At 37.6% G+C, this 25361-nt stretch overlaps 1 protein-coding gene across 3 annotated transcripts; it reads left to right on the top strand.

Moving 5' to 3' along the window:
- Positions 1-58: 58 nt before the first annotated feature.
- On the top strand, positions 59-25361 carry LOC121377116. 3 transcript variants are annotated; one of them, XM_041505000.1, is made up of 8 exons: positions 59-193; positions 1791-2050; positions 4287-4426; positions 6523-6627; positions 16825-16932; positions 20739-20871; positions 21713-21788; positions 23557-25361. In XM_041505000.1, exons 2-8 carry the CDS (start codon positions 1791-1793, stop codon positions 24370-24372), a joined length of 1638 nt encoding a protein of 545 aa, XP_041360934.1. In that variant the 5' UTR covers positions 59-193; the 3' UTR covers positions 24373-25361. The 3 variants fall into 3 exon arrangements, with proteins under 3 accessions (XP_041360934.1, XP_041360935.1, XP_041360933.1); XM_041505001.1 differs by having other exon boundaries at positions 93-199; XM_041504999.1 differs by having other exon boundaries at positions 113-220.

Raw genomic sequence — 25361 nt, 5'->3', positions numbered from 1 at the left:
AAGATCCGAATTTGCCATTGGAGTCCGGTGTAATTTCTATTCCGGTTTAGATTTTATGGTGAACACCAGAACGAGATTAACGTTCTGGCAAACGAGAATTGAGTGTAGAAGAATAACTCTTTTTTTTTATACAAGTTGGAATAAAATGTGGCTTTTCTTTACATAAGTTTTCCGCGTGTAAACAGTGGCAGACGTAAGGGTAATATTGTTTAATAGAATGGTCAGTGTTAGAACTGCTAGTTCAGGTTTTTATGGGTGATAGCAATTTTTAAGTTTTATTTTCTCATTTTTTGTGATAACTGAAAAACTGCCAGTGTTCATCAGGCTTATGTTATGTTCTTGGTCTTAGTTTAAAATTGTTTTCGATAGCTGGTTAATTCGTACCAAAGTCATTTCGTACCTAATTTGGTAATTTTCGAACTGTGTCATTTTGTACCATGATCCTTTCGTACCAAAGGTACAAGTCCAATAGTAGTTGGCAATACATCTCATCTGCCATCAACCAAGTTTGAGACTGATTCAGTTCTATTTATAAAATAGGGAGTGCTTGTGACCAAGTTAGTGATATCGCATTTGTCCACTATTTAACGAGCTAAGTCAAATGTTTTTTGTCAGCGGAGTGTTTAAGAGTATCCTGGAGTAATCAATAGTCAGGCACCTAAGAACCAACAGCTTGCGGTGAACTCGTATGGAAGACTTACTCGTATGGGGGAAAATGCAGTTAACTCGTATGGAAATTACAAACTGATATGTGCGTCAACGGCAGTCACCTATTTTCATGTTACCCGTGGCATACGAGTTCACCGTTATTTTTTACATACGAGTTTGTCTTCCATACAAGTTTTTCCATACGAGTTCACCGCATCCCGAACCAATAGTAAAGTAAATGTGTAACCGAAAAGAAATAAAACAAATATTATTTACTTATATAGTTGGCTTTTTCTTGTATGTAACACACTTTGTTATTAATATTTACTGCCGAATTCATTTACCAAAGCAAGTTTTTAAACAATACACTTTTGGCATACTATGTAATACATAACCAGTAGTCGTGCATTCTATTTACATCACCATGACTGGTATATCAGAGGCCATGGTATGTACTACCCTGTCTGTGGGATGGTGCATATAAAAGATCCTTTGCTGCTAATCGGAAAGAGTAGCCCATGTAGTGGCGACAGCGGCTTTCCTCTCAAAATCTGTGTGGTCCGTAACCATATGTCTGACGCCATATAACCGTAAATAAAATGTGTTGAGTGCGTCGTTAAATAAAACATTTCTTTCTTTCTTTCTATTTACATGTTCAGCAATTTCTGTCTCTGAACCTTTATATTTCAAATTTGGTATTGGAAAAAACCGACTTTTCAGTGATGAAAAAACCAAATGATGTAAATCACTTGTCAAAATGTTTTTCATTTCAGACATATTCTGTTAACAGACCAGGAAGTGTTATTTTATAATTTGTTGATAATTGTGACGTCACTGCTTCACATGTGCTTGCGAGCTTTAGAAAATATGTGACTTGTGCAACTATTGATTACTCTACGATATTCTACAAGCCACCAAATATGAATTTTTTTACAAATTGTTCCAAATTCTTGAATATTGATCCCTATTTTCTAATATAATAAAAGCTTTTAAGCTCTCAACATATTATCTGCTTAACGCCTCAATATTGCTTTCAATGTGCCAACCATTCAAACCACTAACCTCTTTCAAATTGAGTGACAATTTTTTTCTGCCCAGCTTATTTATAGCCCTGAATAAGTATAAATGTTTTTTTCTTTCAGATGTTTCGAGCCCTGGATTACATTAACTATGACAACCTGAGAATAAACCGAAATGAGAAGAGTTCTGAGTCGCAGACGGAGCCCCTGTCCATGCTGGATCTGTGCTGCAAAGCCATCAACACCCATCCCATGCTGGCGGAACTGACACTGAAATCCGTGCCCTCACACCTTGCACCCACCCTGCTCAGAGCGGCAGTGAACTTCCGTCAGCTGCCAGCCGTTAGCAGCATCTTATCTAACTGGCCTCTTCCATATCTCAGGTATGCGAGTGTTTTTTTTACTATCCATATTGGCTCATATTTTTTTGATAATTATACAATGTGCAGATTGCTTCTACAGCCACTGATTGGCTGGCTTAAAAATGTCAGCGTTTGGTTGGTTGTTCCCCATGGCGGGGGCTTCACTTTCATTCATTTAATGTTTTCATTCATTAATCGGATTACATATATGAACACCATCTACAGAGGTTTACAGGAAAAATTTGACTTATTTGTTTTATAAACATGCAATGGTTTGTTTTCGTAAGCAGCAGCATCAATAGAATATCTGGAACATTTTTTTTTTTCTAATACATCCACAGTTTTGGTCTTGAAAACATTTGGCTGTGAAAAGAATGCTGTTACGAGGAATTTTTATATAAGTAAAAAATGAGTTAAAAATGACAATGGGTAATAAATATAGAATACTATACTAGTTTTCGCTAGATATCATTTTTACGAAACGAGTGAACTTCACGAGTTTCGTAAAAATGATATCTAGCGAAAACGAGTGTGGTATTTTATTTATTACCCTCCTTTAAATCATGCAAATTATGAAAAATAAATCAATCAATCAATCAATTTTGCATTTCAAGACCGGATGTTGATTTGCATAACTAAACCGGTGCACGACTACGTACCGCCGCATTGAGAAATAGTTTGTTGTACTTCCGCTACTTCTCAGTGACGTTTTCAGGGGAGTGATGTAGACGTACTTCCCCATAAATTTCCATCGGGTTCTTTTTTTAATTTAAAGAAAGCTGCATGGTACATGCATAAATATATGTTTATTTTCATATTGGGTGAAAAATGGGTAATTCCATATTTTAACAAAACGCCGCCAAGAAACAAATGTTCCCGTTACGCCACTGGTTATGCTAATAATGATGAATTCACAAATCACAACTGACAATAACAATTTGTTAACCAAAAATCCAACCAATAAGAGAATAACAAGTGTTTTTGCAGTTAAAAACGTATGGCTTGCAAAAGCAGCTGAGTCCACGGGAAAACTAAAGTTATAACTTTAAGGTCGACGACAGTCACTTTTCGCGCCCTTGTTTCGGCTTTGTACACAATAAATGTAGGATATCTTACCGTAATTTCACTTGAAATCCATATTTCGTAAAAGGTACAATTTTTTAACCTTGACCCCTGTTAAATTTCTACAACAAGCAAACAGTGCTGTTTACAGGTCGGTATATTTTACTTTTTCATAATTCTACACAAAATATTACGTTTAAGTTTTAAAAAATAAAAAACTACCTTTCGTCAAATATATCATATGAAAAAATTAACGTTGGATATGTTTCATTTATTGTGTACGAAGCCAAAACAAGGGTCCAAAAAGTGACTGTCATAGACCTTAATAATGATGAATTCACAAATCACAACTGAGAATAACAATTTGTAGACCAAAAATCCACATAATAAATAAAATAAATGTTTAATTATTGTTCTGTTCATTATTTTATTTTTATTTTTTATTTAAAAATATTTCTCACGCGGTCCAGTTTACATCAACTTTCAATGAATGACATTGCTGAATCGGTGAATGACATTTGTAGTAAAAGTTGTGGATGTTACTGACCGTGACAATAATTATGAATGAAAAAAATAGTCCCGTTATGCTAATACGGTCGCTGTCCAACCAATCGAAATTGATTCTGTTCCCTGTTGACAAATCAAAATACAGTTTGTAATACGCACCTGGTGGTGCGTACAAAATTTGTACGACACCGCTATATCTTCACCAGGAGGGTAATAAAGAGAATGACCCAACTCGTCAAAGGCTCAGGTTTACAACATTCATTCACTCAGGACATAATCTGTAATCCCTTGTTGCTCATTATTTATTCTCTAAATATAGTATATACAGTACACTTGTTACACTACACTTTTTATACCAGTAACTTTTCTGTTTCTCCTCAAACTTTTGAAATTTTTTGTATTATACAGACAAAACGTCAAGTTTTGACTTGTGTTGTGTTTTAAAAGTGGATGGTTTTAGACAAAGACTTGGTTTTAATTATATACAGTACAGTACAAGTCATTTACCCACAGGTGCATTTAGGGTCTGTTCAAATACTATGTAACTACTAGAGTACTCTCGGTTTTGTATCCATCTGTACTCTGAGTGTTTGTTAATTTCCTAGTTAACACTGAAGGGGAGACTGTTTCTTCCACTATGCTCTCATATGTATATTTACATATGTACATTGCTGATTTATGATTTTAGACTTCAAGAAGTGCTGGGAGACCGCCACATCGGAATATTTGAAGAAGAGCTTGGCTTTGATCTTGTGATATTTCGCGGAGTCATCTTCCGCACCAAGGCATGCAAGCTGAAATGTTTAGACATGAGGGGCTTCAATCTCAGTGAGTATTCGTCTTTTGGTTTTAACCTTTTCATGTCTGTGCTCGAATATAACGTCCTGGATGAACCTTTTTCGTGCTGTCACTTTACTAGCGGTGCACCGTCATATCCACAACGTAGTTAAATTGATGTATGCCACATGTCATTATGCCATGGAAGGGTTAACCGTTATGTTCTTCATCTTTGTTAACTTTCTTTAAACTGCTTTGCACCATGACTGGTATATCAAAGGCCGTGCTATCCTGTTTGTGGGATGGTGCATACAAAAGACCTCTTGCTATTAATGGAAAAAATTTAGCGGGTTTCCTCTCTAAGACTGTAAAAATTACAAAATGTTTGACATCCAGTAGCCGATGATTAATAAATCAAATCGCCATCAAACTTCTTTAATGTTTAGCTCTGTCAGTACAACTCTTGCCTGAAGTGCTTGGTTTGAATTCACTCTGTGAGCTTTTTTCCCCTCTTCCAAGCAGTGCCTCAAATGCAGTGTATGGGGTTTCCTGTTTAAGGGAAAGTACATATAAAGATCCCATGCTGCTAAAGGGAAAATGTAGCAGGTTTCTTCTGTTGACTGTGTCAGAATTATCAAATGTTTAACATCTAGTAGCCGATAATTAATTAATCATTGTGCTCTAGTGGTGTCATTAAACAAAATAAACTACCTTTTTCTTTATTGTTTGTTTCAGTACATAACAACAATGATTTAAAACAAAAATGTTTTGTTTAACGACACCACTAGAGCACATTAATTTATTAGATGTAAAACATTTGGTAATTTTGACATTCAGTCTTTGAGAGAAAACCCGCAACATTTTTCCATTAGTAGCAAGAGATCTTTTATATGCACCATCCCATAGACATGATAGCACATACCACAGCATTTGATATACCAGTCGTGGTGCACTGACTAGAACGAGAAATAGCCCAATGGTCCCACCAACGGGGATTGGTCCTAGCACCAATGATTAACTCAACTAGTATTAACAGGCCTTGACCTAACTTTTTGTCAGTGGTAGCCTACCGGGCTTCCAGGTTATGAAATCTGGTAGCCCTCAGTAAAATTGGTAGCCCATAATTTTAATAATTGTTTTAACCTTTAGACTACTGGATTAATTTTTAACAAAAACCATGTTCAGTGGGTACAAGTTTATAATTTTTACTCACATATATTCACTTAAATACATGAAATAAAGTTCATATATGAATCTTTAAGTATTATTTTTGTGGGTTTTTTGTAATTTTTATTATTTTTAGATCAGCTAATGGTGATTAAAATTAGGCAAACATTTTTTAAAAATTGCGTTTACTTACGGGGCATTTGTGGCCAGCTGTCCAGTATTTATGTCCATTATTCCCGATAACAGTGGTTTTCTGACCAGAATTTTTTTTAAAACCCGAACTACGATTCATATTGCAATATTTGGTAATTTTCGTTTTCCTGAAAATGACCGCGACGTGCCGCCATTGTTGTCAAGCGAAAATACTTGCTGAAAACCACTTTTTGATTTAAAAATGTCAAGGTATTTTCAGTTGAAAAAAAAAAGAAGTTTCATTTAACGACGCACTCAACACATTTTATTTACGGTTATATGGCGTGAGACATGGTTAAGGACCACACAGATTTGTATTTTAATTGAAAAAATCAAAACAAAAGCCACCATTTTGAAAAAAAAATCGTTTTTCTTTTATTATATTTCTGTTTCGTGTGCAAAACGGCGGAAAATGTGAATTGGGGAATGCACTGTATACAGTGTACAGTATGTCAACTGACGTGATGTCGGCCTGCAGTACTCAGAAGGTTAAAAAGGAGAGAAAAAAGAATTCTATTTTATTTTATTTAAACCTTGTTTTAGGATGTTGTTTTAGGTGTTTAAGCATCTTGTTGATTGCAGCGTAACTGGAGGTGCAAAAACAATCTAGTAACCAGGCGGACTACCAGGTTTAAATAATCTGCTAGCCAGAGTGAGAAATTGGTAGCCAAAACACTCAGGCCTACTGGTAAGGTCGAGCCCTGTATAAGCCTGTTCAGAATATAGAAGTAGCTTTTTATCAGCAGTATTATTGAGTATTATTAATGGTAACTGTACATTGTTTTCAGATGCCACGTTCAGTAAACTCGTCGTTCAGATGTGGCCCGTGCTGTCGTTGAAAAAAAGCCAACTTAATCCAAAAAGGTTGGCCAAAGTGATTGCTAAAACTGCTGGTACGTGGCCTTATTTATCTAATCTATACACGTGCGATATCAATGGATATGCAGGGGGTACATGACCTTATTTATATAGTCTATACAAGTGTGATATCAATGGATATGCAGGGGTACATGACCTAATTTATCTCATCTATATAATTAGATATAAGTGTGATTTCAATGGATATGCAAGGGCACATGACCTTATTTATCTAGTCTGTACAAGTGTGATATCAATGGATATGCAGGGGCACATGACCTTATTTATCTAGTCTATACAAGTGTGATTTCAATGGGTATGCAGGGGGCACATGACCTTATTTATCTAGTCTATACAAGTGTGATATCAATGGATATGCAGGGGCACATGACCTTATTTATCTAGTCTATACAAGTGTGATATCAATGGATATGCAGGGGGCACATGACTTTATTTATCTAGTCTATACAAGTGCGATTTCAATGGATATGCAGGGGGTACATGACCTTATTTATATAGTCTATACAAGTGTGATATCAATGGATATGCAGGGGCACATGACCTAATTTATCTCGTCTATATAATTAGATACAAGTGTGATATTAATGGATATGCAAGGGCACATGACCTTATTTATCTAGTCTATACAACTGTGATTTCAATGGATATGCAGGGGGTACATGTCTTTATTTATCTAGTCTATACAAGTGTGATATCAATGGATATGCAGGGGCACATGACCTAATTTATCTCGTCTATATAATTAGATACAACTTACAAGTGTGATATTAATGAATATGCAAGGGCACATGACCTTATTTATCTAGTCTATACAAGTGTGATTTCAATGGATATGCAGGGGGCACATGACTTTATTTATCTAGTCTATACAAGTGTGATATCAATGGATATGCAGGGGCACATGACTTTATTTATCTAGTCTATACAAGTGCGATATCAATGGATATGCAGGGGGTACATGACCTTATTTATCTAGTCTATACAAGTGCGATATCAATGGATATGCAGAGGCACATGACCTTATTTATCTAGTCTATACAAGTGTGATATCAATGGATATGCAGGGGGCACATGACCTTATTTATATAGTCTATACAAGTGTGATATCAATGGATATGCAGGGGGTACATGACCTTATTTATCTAGTCTATACAAGTGTGATTTCAATGGGTATGCAGGGGGCACATGACCTTATTTATCTAGTCTATACAAGTGTGATATCAATGGATATGCAGGGGCACATGACCTTATTTATCTAGTCTATACAAGTGTGATATCAATGGATATGCAGGGGGCACATGACTTTATTTATCTAGTCTATACAAGTGCGATTTCAATGGATATGCAGGGGGTACATGACCTTATTTATATAGTCTATACAAGTGTGATATCAATGGATATGCAGGGGCACATGACCTAATTTATCTCGTCTATATAGTTAGATACAAGTGTGATATTAATGGATATGCAAGGGCACATGACCTTATTTATCTAGTCTATACAACTGTGATTTCAATGGATATGCAGGGGGTACATGTCTTTATTTATCTAGTCTATACAAGTGTGATATCAATGGATATGCAGGGGCACATGACCTAATTTATCTCGTCTATATAATTAGATACAACTTACAAGTGTGATATTAATGAATATGCAAGGGCACATGACCTTATTTATCTAGTCTATACAAGTGTGATTTCAATGGATATGCAGGGGGCACATGACTTTATTTATCTAGTCTATACAAGTGTGATATCAATGGATATGCAGGGGCACATGACTTTATTTATCTAGTCTATACAAGTGCGATATCAATGGATATGCAGGGGGTACATGACCTTATTTATCTAGTCTATACAAGTGCGATATCAATGGATATGCAGAGGCACATGACCTTATTTATCTAGTCTATACAAGTGCGATATCAATGGATATGCAGGGGGTACATGACCTTATTTATCTAGTCTATACAAGTGTGATATCAATGGATATGCAGGGGGTACATGACCTTATTTATCTATACAAGTGTGATATCAATGGATATGCAGGGGACACATGACTTTATTTATCTAGTCTATACAAGTGTGATATCAATGGATATGCAGGGGGCACATGACCTAATTTATCTCGTCTATATACTTAGATACAAGTGTGATATTAATGGATATGCAAGGGCACATGACCTTATTTATCTAGTCTATACAAGTGTGATTTCAATGGATATGCAGGGGGCACATGACCTAATTTATCTCGTCTATATAATTAGATACAAGTGTGATATCAATGGATATGCAGAGGCACATGACCTTATTTATCTAGTCTATACAAGTGCGATTTCAATGGATATGCAGGGGGTACATGACCTTATTTATCTAGTCTATACAAGTGTGATATCAATGGATATGCAGGGGGTACATGACCTTATATATCTAGTCTATACAAGTGTGATATCAATGGATATGCAGGGGACACATGACTTTATTTATCTAGTCTATACAAGTGTGATATCAATGGATATGCAGGGGGCACATGACCTAATTTTTATACAAGTGTGATATCAATGGATATGCAGGGGCACATGACCTTATTTATCTAGTCTATATAATTAGATACAAGTGTGATATTAATGGATATGCAAGGGCACATGACCTTATTTATCTAGTCTATACAAGTGTGATTTCAATGGATATGCAGGGGACACATGACTTTATTTATCTAGTCTATACAAGTGTGATTTCAATGGATATGCAGGGGTACATGACTTTATTTATCTAGTCTATACAAGTGTGATTTCAATGGATATGCAGGGGGCACATGACCTTATTTATCTAGTCTATACAAGTGTGATATCAATGGATATGCAGGGGGTACATGACCTTATTTATCTAGTCTATACAAGTGTGATATCAATGGATATGCAGGGGGCACATGACCTTATTTATCTAGTCTATACAAGTGTGATTTCAATGGATATGCAGGGGGCACATGACCTTATTTATCTAGTCTATACAAGTGCGATTTCAATGGATATGCAGGGGGTACATGACCTTATTTATCTAGTCTATACAAGTGCGATTTCAATGGATATGCAGGGGGTACATGACCTTATTTATATAGTCTATACAAGTGTGATATCAATGGATATGCAGGGGCACATGACCTAATTTATCTCGTCTATATAATTAGATGCAAGTGTGATATTAATGGATATGCAAGGGCACATGACCTTATTTATCTAGTCTATACAAGTGTGATTTCAATGGATATGCAGGGGGTACATGACTTTATTTATCTAGTCTATACAAGTGTGATATCAATGGATATGCAGGGGCACATGACTTTATTTATCTAGTCTATACAAGTGCGATATCAATGGATATGCAGGGGGTACATGACCTTATTTATCTAGTCTATACAAGTGTGATTTCAATGGGTATGCAGGGGGCACATGACCTTATTTATCTAGTCTATACAAGTGTGATATCAATGGATATGCAGGGGCACATGACCTTATTTATCTAGTCTATACAAGTGTGATATCAATGGATATGCAGGGGGCACATGACTTTATTTATCTAGTCTATACAAGTGCGATTTCAATGGATATGCAGGGGGTACATGACCTTATTTATATAGTCTATACAAGTGTGATATCAATGGATATGCAGGGGCACATGACCTAATTTATCTCGTCTATATAATTAGATACAAGTGTGATATTAATGGATATGCAAGGGCACATGACCTTATTTATCTAGTCTATACAACTGTGATTTCAATGGATATGCAGGGGGTACATGTCTTTATTTATCTAGTCTATACAAGTGTGATATCAATGGATATGCAGGGGCACATGACCTAATTTATCTCGTCTATATAATTAGATACAACTTACAAGTGTGATATTAATGAATATGCAAGGGCACATGACCTTATTTATCTAGTCTATACAAGTGTGATTTCAATGGATATGCAGGGGGCACATGACTTTATTTATCTAGTCTATACAAGTGTGATATCAATGGATATGCAGGGGCACATGACTTTATTTATCTAGTCTATACAAGTGCGATATCAATGGATATGCAGGGGGTACATGACCTTATTTATCTAGTCTATACAAGTGCGATATCAATGGATATGCAGAGGCACATGACCTTATTTATCTAGTCTATACAAGTGCGATATCAATGGATATGCAGGGGGTACATGACCTTATTTATCTAGTCTATACAAGTGTGATATCAATGGATATGCAGGGGGTACATGACCTTATTTATCTATACAAGTGTGATATCAATGGATATGCAGGGGACACATGACTTTATTTATCTAGTCTATACAAGTGTGATATCAATGGATATGCAGGGGGCACATGACCTAATTTATCTCGTCTATATAATTAGATACAAGTGTGATATTAATGGATATGCAAGGGCACATGACCTTATTTATCTAGTCTATACAAGTGTGATTTCAATGGATATGCAGGGGGCACATGACCTAATTTATCTCGTCTATATAATTAGATACAAGTGTGATATCAATGGATATGCAGAGGCACATGACCTTATTTATCTAGTCTATACAAGTGCGATTTCAATGGATATGCAGGGGGTACATGACCTTATTTATCTAGTCTATACAAGTGTGATATCAATGGATATGCAGGGGACACATGACTTTATTTATCTAGTCTATACAAGTGTGATATCAATGGATATGCAGGGGGCACATGACCTTATTTATCTAGTCTATACAAGTGTGATATCAATGGATATTCAAGGGCACATGACCTTATTTATCTAGTCTATACAAGTGTGATTTCAATGGATATGCAGGGGTACATGACTTTATTTATCTAGTCTATACAAGTGTGATTTCAATGGATATGCAGGGGGCACATGACCTTATTTATCTAGTCTATACAAGTGTGATATCAATGGATATGCAGGGGGTACATGACCTTATTTATCTAGTCTATACAAGTGCGATATCAATGGATATGCAGGGGGTACATGACCTTATTTATCTAGTCTATACAAGTGTGATATCAATGGATATGCAGGGGGCACATGACCTTATTTATCTAGTCTATACAAGTGTGATTTCAATGGATATGCAGGGGGCACATGACCTTATTTATCTAGTCTATACAAGTGCGATTTCAATGGATATGCAGGGGGTACATGACCTTATTTATCTAGTCTATACAAGTGCGATTTCAATGGATATGCAGGGGGTACATGACCTTATTTATATAGTCTATACAAGTGTGATATCAATGGATATGCAGGGGCACATGATCTAATTTATCTCGTCTATATAATTAGATGCAAGTGTGATATTAATGGATATGCAAGGGCACATGACCTTATTTATCTAGTCTATACAAGTGTGATTTCAATGGATATGCAGGGGGTACATGACTTTATTTATCTAGTCTATACAAGTGTGATATCAATGGATATGCAGGGGCACATGACTTTATTTATCTAGTCTATACAAGTGCGATATCAATGGATATGCAGGGGGTACATGACCTTATTTATCTAGTCTATACAAGTGCGATATCAATGGATATGCAGGGGGTACATGACCTTATTTATCTAGTCTATACAAGTGTGATTTCAATGGGTATGCAGGGGGCACATGACCTTATTTATCTAGTCTATACAAGTGTGATATCAATGGATATGCAGGGGCACATGACCTTATTTATCTAGTCTATACAAGTGTGATATCAATGGATATGCAGGGGGCACATGACTTTATTTATCTAGTCTATACAAGTGCGATTTCAATGGATATGCAGGGGGTACATGACCTTATTTATATAGTCTATACAAGTGTGATATCAATGGATATGCAGGGGCACATGACCTAATTTATCTCGTCTATATAATTAGATACAAGTGTGATATTAATGGATATGCAAGGGCACATGACCTTATTTATCTAGTCTATACAACTGTGATTTCAATGGATATGCAGGGGGTACATGTCTTTATTTATCTAGTCTATACAAGTGTGATATCAATGGATATGCAGGGGCACATGACCTAATTTATCTCGTCTATATAATTAGATACAACTTACAAGTGTGATATTAATGAATATGCAAGGGCACATGACCTTATTTATCTAGTCTATACAAGTGTGATTTCAATGGATATGCAGGGGGCACATGACTTTATTTATCTAGTCTATACAAGTGTGATATCAATGGATATGCAGGGGCACATGACTTTATTTATCTAGTCTATACAAGTGCGATATCAATGGATATGCAGGGGGTACATGACCTTATTTATCTAGTCTATACAAGTGCGATATCAATGGATATGCAGAGGCACATGACCTTATTTATCTAGTCTATACAAGTGCGATATCAATGGATATGCAGGGGGTACATGACCTTATTTATCTAGTCTATACAAGTGTGATATCAATGGATATGCAGGGGGTACATGACCTTATTTATCTATACAAGTGTGATATCAATGGATATGCAGGGGACACATGACTTTATTTATCTAGTCTATACAAGTGTGATATCAATGGATATGCAGGGGGCACATGACCTAATTTATCTCGTCTATATAATTAGATACAAGTGTGATATTAATGGATATGCAAGGGCACATGACCTTATTTATCTAGTCTATACAAGTGTGATTTCAATGGATATGCAGGGGGCACATGACCTAATTTATCTCGTCTATATAATTAGATACAAGTGTGATATCAATGGATATGCAGAGGCACATGACCTTATTTATCTAGTCTATACAAGTGCGATTTCAATGGATATGCAGGGGTACATGACTTTATTTATCTAGTCTATACAAGTGTGATTTCAATGGATATGCAGGGGGAACATGACCTTATTTATCTAGTCTATACAAGTGTGATATCAATGGATATGCAGGGGGTACATGACCTTATTTATCTAGTCTATACAAGTGCAATATCAATGGATATGCAGGGGGTACATGACCTTATTTATCTAGTCTATACAAGTGTGATATCAATGGATATGCAGGGGGCACATGACCTTATTTATCTAGTCTATACAAGTGTGATTTCAATGGATATGCAGGGGGCACATGACCTTATTTATCTAGTCTATACAAGTGCGATTTCAATGGATATGCAGGGGGTACATGACCTTATTTATATAGTCTATACAAGTGTGATATCAATGGATATGCAGGGGCACATGACCTAATTTATCTCGTCTATATAATTAGATGCAAGTGTGATATTAATGGATATGCAAGGGCACATGACCTTATTTATCTAGTCTATACAAGTGTGATTTCAATGGATATGCAGGGGGTACATGACTTTATTTATCTAGTCTATACAAGTGTGATATCAATGGATATGCAGGGGCACATGACTTTATTTATCTAGTCTATACAAGTGCGATATCAATGGATATGCAGGGGGTACATGACCTTATTTATCTAGTCTATACAAGTGTGATATCAATGGATATGCAGGGGGCACATGACCTTATTTATCTAGTCTATATAATTAGATACAAGTGTGATATCAATGGATATGCAGAGGCACATGACCTTATTTATCTAGTCTATACAAGTGCGATTTCAATGGATATGCAGGGGGTACATGACCTTATTTATCTAGTCTATACAAGTGTGATATCAATGGATATGCAGGGGACACATGACTTTATTTATCTAGTCTATACAAGTGTGATATCAATGGATATGCAGGGGGCACATGACCTAATTTATCTCGTCTATATAATTAGATACAAGTGTGATATTAATGGATATGCAAGGGCACATGACCTTATTTATCTAGTCTATACAAGTGTGATTTCAATGGATATGCAGGGGTACATGACCTAATTTATCTCGTCTATATAATTAGATACAAGTGTGATATTAATGGATATGCAAGGGCACATGACCTTATTTATCTAGTCTATACAAGTGTGATTTCAATGGATATGCAGGGGTACATGACTTTATTTATCTAGTCTATACAAGTGTGATTTCAATGGATATGCAGGGGGCACATGACCTTTATTTATCTAGTCTATACAAGTGTGATATCAATGGATATGCAGGGGGCACATGACCTTATTTATCTAGTCTATACAAGTGTGATATCAATGGATATGCAGGGGTACATGACCTTATTTATCTAGTCTATACAGGGGGCACATGACCTTATTTATCTAGTCTATACAAGTGTGATTTCAATGGATATGCACATGATCTAGTCTATACAATGGATATGGCATGCAGGGGGCACATGACCTTATTTATCTAGTCTATACAAGTGTGATATCAATGGATATGCAGGGGGTACATGACCTTATTTATCTAGTCTATACAAGTGTGATATCAATGGATATGCAGGGGGCACATGACCTTATTTATCTAGTCTATACAAGTGTGATATCAATGGATATGCAGGGGGCACATGACCTTATTTATCTAGTCTATACAAGTGTGATTTCAATGGATATGCAGGGGGCACATGACCTTATTTATCTAGTCTATACAAGTGCGATTTCAATGGATATGCAGGGGGTACATGACCTTATTTATATAGTCTATACAAGTGCGATATCAATGGATATGCAGGGGCACATGACCTAATTTATCTCGTCTATATAATTAGATGCAAGTGTGATATTAATGGATATGCAAGGGCACATGACCTTATTTATCTAGTCTATACAAGTGTGATTTCAATGGATATGCAGGGGGTACATGACTTTATTTATCTAGTCTATACAAGTGTGATATCAATGGATATGCAGGGGCACATGACTTTATTTATCTAGTCTATACAAGTGCGATATCAATGGATATGCAGGGGGTACATGACCTTATTTATCTAGTCTATACAAGTGCGATATCAATGGATATGCAGAGGCACATGACCTTATTTATCTAGTCTATACAAGTGTGATATCAATGAATATGCAGAGGCACATGACCTTATTTATCTAGTCTATACAAGTGTGATTTCAATGGATATGCAGGGGGTACATGACCTTATTTATCTAGTCTATACAAGTGTGATATCAATGGATATGCAGGGGACACATGACTTTATTTATCTAGTCTATACAAGTGTGATATCAATGGATATGCAGGGGGCACATGACCTAATTTATCTCGTCTATATAATTAGATACAAGTGTGATATTAATGGATATGCAAGGGTACATGACCTTATTTATCTAGTCTATACAAGTATGATATCAATGGATATGCAGGGGCACATGACCTAATTTATCTCGTCTATATAATTAGATACAAGTGTGATATTAATGGATATGCAAGGGCACATGACCTTATTTATCTAGTCTATACAAGTGTGATTTCAATGGATATGCAGGGGTACATGACCTTATTTATCTAGTCTATACAAGTGTGATATCAATGGATATGCAGGGGCACATGACTTTATTTATCTAGTCTATACAAGTGTGATATTAATGGATATGCAGGGGCACAAGACTTTATTTATCTAGTCTATACAAGTGTGATATCAATGGATATGCAGGGGGTACATGACCTTATTTATCTAGTCTATACAAGTGCGATATCAATGGATATGCAGAGGCACATGACCTTATTTATCTAGTCTATACAAGTGTGATATCAATGGATATGCAGGGTGTACATGACCTTATTTATCTAGTCTATACAAGTGTGATTTCATTGGATATGCAGGGGGCACATGACTTTATTTATCTAGTCTATACAAGTGTGATTTCAATGGATATGCAGGGGGCACATACGTTATTTATCTAGTCTATACAAGTGTGATTTGTATGGAGTTGCAGGGGGAGGGCAAAATTCCTAAATCTTAGGTAACCAGAAGTTTGTTCGTGTGATTTGTTCTAGGTAACGGATTGTTGTGTTATGTGAATTATGTGTACTTAGCTGTTATATGGCCTTATTTATCTAGTCTATACAAGTGTGATTTCAGTGGATATGCAGGGGGCACATACGTTATTTATCTAGTCTATACAAGTGTGATTTCTATGGATATGCAGGGGGAGGGCAAAATTTCTAAATCTTAGGTAACCAGAAGTTTGTTCATGCGATTTGATCTAGGTAACGGATTATGTGAATTATGTCTACTTAGCTGTTATAGGGCCTCTTTTATCTGGTGTGATGAAATCCTCGTGATGTATTGTATTTGATTGACAGGTGTAGAAGCCACTCGTTTAACGGAGGAGGTTCTGCCGCGACTCCTCAATGAGATTCTCGGCAACGACATGGTCAAACACTGCAACGTGCACATCAACATTCCAAAAGGTACTCACACTAAACCTATACCCTCTGTCGGCAGACTTCTGTGAGAAAAGAATCGAGGAGAGTGAACTCCTCTGACAGACTTTCTGCCAGAAAATAATAATAAACAAAACAGATCACAATCAGGGCTTCTAGATTATGGTAGCCTAAATAACTACTATTGCCATGCCCAACAGCTAGTGAAAAAAATGAGTCAAATGTTGCAGTTAAGTCTATTTTATAAATATGGATATTCTTACCCCCACCCCCACCCCCACCCCCACCCCCAATGTTAGTGTTTTTAAGCTATATCTCTCTCTTTAGGTGACATATCCAATTTTCACTGTTATTTAGTAAAATTGTATTAAATTAAAGTAAAGTAGGGCTAATGAATTGTTAATCGTGGCTAGTAAAAAAATTTAATCACTGATCCCATGGCTAGTGGATTTTATAAAACAAATCTAGGAGCCCTGTCACAATGACTCGATTAGGTGGTTATTGGTTTGAAATCTTTTGAAATTGGGACACAGCATTCGGTGTACTTTGATAAATTTTAGTTATCCGGCTATAATCTATAAACAGATTTTTTTAAATGTATCATTTTAATTTCCATAATTTTAGGGTACGTAATTTTACACTTCGTACCGGCTGACTGAAACTAACTTTGATTATGGGTTGCCATTGACAGTGTTCTCCAACTTTTATGCGGACATGTGAGGCCCAAGGCCTCACAAACGAGTGGACAGGGGGTGAGCTCGAGAGGGGTTCGCCCCCTCTCGCACCGGAAAATTTTGTAAATCTTAAGTCACAAAAGGTGCTTTTTTTCTGGCACTTAGTAGTTGATTTAAATAAAGTTAACCATAATCTATCTCATGATCTGCCACACCGGCACCGGTCACGCTGAAGTAGTAGGGCCTAGATGATCATAGGCCTAAATGTGTGCAGCCAGTGGGCTAATCTCACCCAGAAAATTTTGAAAATAAAAGCTCATATAGATGCAAGTTTCTGGCTCCTGGGGATAGTATTTTGGCGTCTTTCATTGCATAAAATATTATTCTCGATTTATGGTTTTCAACATGCCAACAGCCAGCAATAGACAATTCCCCTGCATGAAATTTGCCCGGACCCTTGTCAATTACTCGCAAGGACTAAGATTTACTAAAAATCATAATATGCAAATTGCCAATGATGAAGTGACGGGCGGCTGTCTGTCAAAAATTACTGCTCGCTGATTGGATTAGAGGAACCAAGCTGTTGAGAGGCAATCTATGTTGCACCGCTGAGATTGTGCCGCTTGTATTAACGAATCCCGCTTTATCACTGCTGGATATTGGGGAGGCCCGGTTTTAATTTTGTTCGACACGTGGACATTTTGATGGGTGTTCGTCGTTGTTCTTAGAGCGGTTGGCGAGGAGCGAATTCTAACTACATTGTACCGTACACATGGTACAAGGAGAGACTGCGAAATAATATTTTTAGGGGCGAATTATTCATGGACGGAATGTACCAGCAAAGTAAGAAAAAAACACAACAAACTATTTCACCAACTTATTTATGTATTTATATGAATTTATTTACGGCATATATTATTAATATTGTACAGGACTAGTAGTGGTAGTCCACATGGATGGAAACTACTAGGCCTAGCGCCTGACGATGGGTGGTCGGACAGTTAGCGGCTCGAACATAGATGTGTAATTTAACATATTTAATCTGCTCTCATGATTAAATAACGACTAATAAAGAATAATGTTCATTTCTGACATAAAAACATCTCAGTATTTAACGACTTCTGTACGTAATATGAACGCTACAGAAATTGTCTTTATGACGTCATTACAAAACAACCCTGTTCCTCGCTTAACCTATGACATATTTCTGCCAGAAAATTTGCGACCGGTATATTGGTGATTTTACCACCTGAAATTTTTAGCAGGGATCCAATCAGATTCGTTCTTACAAATGTGTTGAATTAGAATATTATTATTATATACTCCAAGTCCAAGTACAGGCTAAATATAGCGATAGGTGAATAGAACTGACGGAAGTGTTTTTTCGTCATAGCGGATTGATTTCCGACTTGGCGGCATTTTTTATCAGCTTGGCGGACCCGTCTGCGAAAATCTTCAGCTTGGCGGCACAAATTCTGAGCTTGGCGGGTGTACAAGCCGCTTACTGGGGTTGGAGAACCCTGCATTGAAGATAATTACCATATTGATACCGTGTAAATTCGCATGCTAAGGGGAGGTAATAATTACCCTCCTTGAACATGTCAGTGGAGCAACGAAGAGAAATATTGATCTGACTCGCCTTAGTCTTGGACAGAGGAGCTGGCCGAGGTCGGCACTTGTACCCAGGACAGGCGTGCGCTACAATAGCTTGTTCTGAATGTGCACGTTAAACACACTGACCTGACCTAACTCAACTTAAACGGAGAGGTCTGTATCGGTCTTCAATAAACACATTTTTGTCAGTAATTTTAGTCTGATCTAAAAAGAAAGCAAAAGTGTTTGAGAAATAACTAACAATGTTCTGTTGTTAGGGGCAATTTGTAAAAATATTGATCTGGATTTAAATAAAGCATCAGTTGTCAAGATTAAAATTATATACTGATGGAAAGAAATAAGGGAACACATGACATATTGGAGACAAAATTTAATTCACTTCTAGAGTAGTTTATGTCTGTATAAAATACAACAGAGATGCAATGTATGACTGAATGTCGGTACTGTGGTATCAGGGATGGGAATTCTCCTCGGAACGGCAGTTTTCCTGTCATGGAACATTGTGTTTCCTTGCATTTTAATTATTTTTGCCTCAAAAATGTGTCAGATGGCACAGATTTTAACCTAGGATTTCAAGAATTTCCAGGTCCCCTATAGATTTCCTCTTTTTTACAGTTCACCAATTCCCACCCTTGGGTATTGATTGCCAGTAACAGAGTTAACTTCCTGATGCTGTGGATGAGGGTTTCGGATGTAGTCAATATTTGATGTCATTATTTATATGTTCCCTTATTTCTTTCCATCAGTATATTTTCTCCTTGTTTTGTCCTACAAAACAGATCTTCAACTAGTGGAGCCAGATTAGCAAAAGAATCATCCAATATTGTTTAGTAGGATAAAACAGTTGATAAAATATATTTTCATACTGCGTGGAGCAGATCATGGCATACTTCACTGAGTACAATTGATGTTTTTTCCGAGTTATTTCGATTTACAGGCGAGTGAATGGTTGTAGAAATAGACTGTCTTCAGTTCAGTACTAACAATGATCTTGTTTTGATTCACAGGTGACCGGCCTCGGTGGCGTCGTGGTAGGCCATCGGTCTACAGGCTGGTAGGTACTGGGTTCGGATCCCAATCGAGGCATGGGATTTTAAATCCAGATACCGACTCCAAACCCTGAGTGAGTGCTCCGCAAGGCTCAATGGGTAGGTGTAAACCACTTGCACCGACCAGTGATCCATAACTGGTTCAATAAAGGCCATGGTTTGTGCTATCCTGCCTGTGGGAAGCGCAAATAAAAGATCCCTTGCTGTTAATCGGAAAGAGTAGCCCATGTAGTGGCGATAGTGGGTTTCCTCTAAAAATCTGTGTGGTCGTTAACTGTATGTCTGACGCCATATAACCGTAAATAAAATGTGTTGAGTGTGTCCTTAAATAAAACATTTCTTTTTTTGATTCACAGGTGAGAGAATGGTCATAAAGATAGACTGTCTTCAGTTCAGTACTAACAATGATCTTGTTTTGATTCTCAGGTGAGAGAATGGTCGTAAAGATAGACTGTCTTCAGTTCAGTATTAACAATGATCTTTTTTTGATTCACAGGTGAGAGAATGGTCGTAAAGATAGACTGTCTTCAGTTCAGTACTAACAATGCTTTCTTCATGGACTACTTGATCAGTAACTGTTTGAGGAGCATCACACCATTATATATCCAAGTTTCTGCACTACATATTAGGTATTACGATTATATACTATTGTCATTACAAACCAGTGAGGGTTGATCTTCATCATATTGGATGAGCCAGCAGTGTAAAACATTTTCATTTGTTACAAGCTTTTTTACTGTTTAATTTCATACTACTTCTTGATTAAATTATCTTGATATTCTTACCAGGATTTTGACATGGCAGGGTGCTAGTTAAATTGAAATATTGTCATGTATTACTACCAGTCTAAAAGGTAATATATTTGTTGGTTTTGTGCATTTATTACACTTGTAAAAAATCTGCATTTCCTGAGGCAGAATTTTAGAGGGTTACGATCTGTCAAACGCTGTAAAAATAAAAAAAATAACAACCTACAATAATATTACATTGGTTAACAAAATTGAAGTGTGTTTTGAGGCAGTCGGTCTAGGATCGATCTCCGTCGGTGGGCCCAGTGGGCCAGTTCACCATGATTTGTACATCAAAGGCTGTGGTATATGCTACCTGTCTGTGGGATGGTGCATCCCTTGGTACTAATGGAAAAATGTTGTAGGTTTCGTCTAAGACTATATGTGAAAGTTAACAAATGTTTGACATCCAATAGCTGATGATTCATAAATTAATGTGTCTAGTGTTGTTGTTAAAACAAAACAAATATTTATTTTTTTAAACTGAACAAACTGGAATTCTGTCAAAACCAACCAAGTTTCATTGTTCTGAATTTCCTAAATCTGAAAACATGCGATCCTCACAAAATACGTTTATGGTAGGCGAGATATTTAACAGACTGAATTCTTGTTTTATTCTAATTCTTGTTTTACCCTAATTCTTGTTTTACTCTAATTCTTGTTGTATTTTAATTGTTTCCAGGTCTGAACTTCAGCTTGGTGATGAAATCATCGACAGTTTAGCCCCGTTTATTGTCCTTCGTGGCCAGGAGGTTGAGGCAAGTCGTTTTTAAACTACCTTTCAGTTTACATGTCTAAAAATGGTTCTGTTCTAAAGAACAGCTGCAGCAAACAATAGCAGGTGAAAAGGATTATCCTTGCTAGTGTCGGTGATTTGTAAAATTTGGGGTTTGGAGGACCGAAGCGACTTGTTACTACAGAGATTCTAACTTTTTTAGTCTCCATCACAACTGGTCAAAGGTCGTGATATGTGCTTTCCTGTCTGTGGGAAAGTGCATATAAAAGATCCCTTGCCACTAATGGAAAAATGTAATAGGGTTTCTCTGATGACTATCTGTTAGAATTACAAAATGTTTGACATACAATAGGAGATGATTAATTAATCAAGGTGCTCTAGTGGTGTCGTTAACAACAAACTTTAACTTTTTTAGCCCTGAACTGGTCCAAGAGGAGACTATAGGGTTTGTGTGTAATCATGTGACCAATCAGTGACATAATGTGGATAGCGACGTCGTAGCATGACATGGCTTCCCCAGTCCAAAGAGCCGCTTAGGATCAGCCAGATGGGATAGGGTAACGTGTTCGCTTGATGCGCAGCTGGTCTGGGGTTGATCCACATCGGTGGGCCCATTTGGCTATTTCTCATTCCAGTCAGTGCACAACGACTGGTATATCAAAGGCTGTGGTATGTGTTGTCCCGTCTGTGGGATAGTGCATATAAAAGATCCCTTGCCGCTAATCAAAAAGAGTAGCCCATGTAGTGGCGACAACGGGTTTCCTCTCTCAATATCTGTGTGGTCCTTAACCATATGTCCAACACCATATAACCGTAAATAAAATGTGTTGAGTGCGTCGTTAAATAAAACATTTCGTTCCAGATGGACGGACGAAATATGTCCCAAGAAAATTGTGTTGAAAACTGCCCACGCATAGTTTAGTGGACTGTTTTACCTCAGTGCCTCCAGATATTGAGCTAAAATAATTCTCAATATAGCTTTATCGTGTACAGTTACAGACCAAGTTTGAGTTTCATTGCGATTTATCAATTTTTTCATTTTTATGGGTATTTATTCAAGGGCCATAACTCTTGTCAAAAATGGAATTTCTTCTTCTTTTGTTACAGTTATGGCCCCTGAACTTAGGAGCTATGAACATTTGTGGGACCTGGTAGGGGACATGTATTGCTTAGCAGTGCTTTCAGAATGCCAGTTTTAAAATTCACATGCCACTGGACAAGTGACATCTATTTGTCCAACAAATTTTCCTACTTATCGCACCTTTGGATTTTAATGATATAAAAACACTAATAAGCGGATTAATTGAATTTGTCACAGAAGAATATATTGATGACTGACAGCCATTACAAAAATGACAGTTTTCCTATATTTCACTTTTTTCTTTCTTTTTTAAATGTAGTTAATTTTGGGCACAAACATGTAATTTAAGGGGCAGGATGTAGTCCAGTGTTAAATGTTAACCTTATCCACAGTTGGTTTAGTATTGATCTCTGTCGATAGGCCCATGAGCTATTTCTCATTCCATGACTGGTATATTAAAGGCCGTGGTATGTGCTTTCCTGTCTGTGTGGGAAAGTGCATATAAAAGATTCCTTGCTACTAATGGAAAAATGTAGGTTTTTTCTCTAAGACTATGTTAAAATTACAAAATGTTTGACATCCATTTTTTGTTTGGGGGGGTGGTGAGGGAGGGGTTTTGGGTTCAATCCTGATGAACCCAAAATCTTTAATCGTATTCAGGATTTTTCGTTAGCATACGATATAACTGGATGTTTATGTTGTATTGCAGACACTTGAAGGAATCTCTCTGCGCCAGCTGGAAGAGAACGTCTTTTTCATCATCGCCTCCGATCTCAAGAAGTTCTCCCGCCTGCGCGCACTCGACCTGCAGGACTGCAACATCTACCTCCAGGAAGGGAAGACCCGCAGCCGGACGTCGGGTCGCAAGCAGATCGGGGAGACACTGCACTGCTTCCAGCACCTGGTCCGCCTCGACCTTGGCTTCAACTACATGATCGGCTGTCTGGGCGAGGTGCTCGACTCACTGCAGCAGCCACTAGAGTACCTCAGCCTGCGGGGCTGCGACCTCAACGAGCAGGACCTCGACTGTCTGGCGCACTCGAAGCACGCCACCCATCTGCGGGAGCTGAACGTCAGCAAGCTGTGCCAGTTCAGCATGTTTGACATGGGCCGGATAGCGCCCACCTACCTCCTGACGATCATGAAACACTTCCCGCGACTGGCCGTCCTCAACCTGTCGCAGAACCAGCTGCCCGACGCGTCCATTCCCGAGTTCTGCCGGACCGTCTCCACCGTGATGACGCAGCTCAAGATGTTGGACATTTCGGCGAACATCATTCTGGCGGACACCCAGCTGGACCTGGTGCGCGCGTGTGCCAAGGTGCGGACGATGCAGAAGTTGAGGCTGACGTGCACGACCTCGTTCACGGAGGAGGCGCGCGCCCCGCTCGACTGGCCCATCCAGTGCGAATCGAGGAAAAGACTCTTGAACGTTTTCAAGTCGCTCGGACGCAGCGACATCAGCGTTGAGGTCATCAAACTCTCCGATGCCATCTTTGTTGACTTGATAGACGTATTTGGATGATCGAAATCAAATAGTTTGTGCACGGCATAATTCATATTCAAATAATATCGGGGGTGGGGGGGGGGGGGGGTGAAGTGGAGAGGCAACAAATGTGTTTTTCATGGAAGTTGGACCATGACAGTTTAACATCAAGTCATCGTAAAGTGTTACAGGACTAAACTATGATTTAGGCAAATTGCATGTGTGTCAGGATGGGACCAGGTGATGGTCTCTGCATGTTTGATGTACGATGGGACTGGGTGATAGTCTCTGTGTGTTTGATGTATGACGGGACCGGGTGATAGTCTCTGTGTGTTTGATGTATGACTGGACCGGGTGATAGTCTCGGTGTGTTTGATGTGACTGGGTTATGTGTGCTAGATTTTTGTCTCGACTAAAGTGGATTGTAGTTTCAACAATTCTGTGGACATTTGTTTGTTTTGACTGAATTGTAGACTCTACCTTTGTCCAGACTAGACTTGTTTGTAGGTGCTGCATGTTTGTCTAAGCTAGACTTAGTTGTATGATCTACACGTTTATCTGGACTAGACTTAATTGTAGGCTCTACAGGTTTGTCTAGACTAGACTTGGTTGTAGGCTCTACATTCTACGTTTGTCTAGACTAGACTAGACTTGGTTGTAGACTACATTCTACGTTTGTCTAAGACTAGACTAGGTTGTAGGCTCTACATGTTTGTCTAAGCTAGACTTGGGTCGTAGGCTCTACATATTTGTCTAGACTAGACTATGTTGTAGGCTATACATATTTGTCTTAACTAGACTTGCTTGTATAGGCTCTACATTTGTCTAGACTGGACTTTGTTGTGCTCTCTGCATATTTTGTCGAGTTGTCCGGGGAAGTCAATGTGCTAATTTGACTGTTGCAATCGACTGTGACATAATTACTCTCAACTCAATTCTGTGGACAAGCATTTTGAAACCCAACACTTTATTTAAAATCTTCCTGTTTCACTTTGTTCGTTACATTTGTCATTAAAATCTTTTCACAT

This window comes from Gigantopelta aegis, chromosome 7, assembly GCF_016097555.1.
Source record: "Gigantopelta aegis isolate Gae_Host chromosome 7, Gae_host_genome, whole genome shotgun sequence".
NCBI lineage: Eukaryota > Metazoa > Mollusca > Gastropoda > Neomphalida > Peltospiridae > Gigantopelta > Gigantopelta aegis.
Note: the sequence above shows the minus strand (reverse complement) of the source record. Positions and strands in the feature narration are given on the sequence as shown.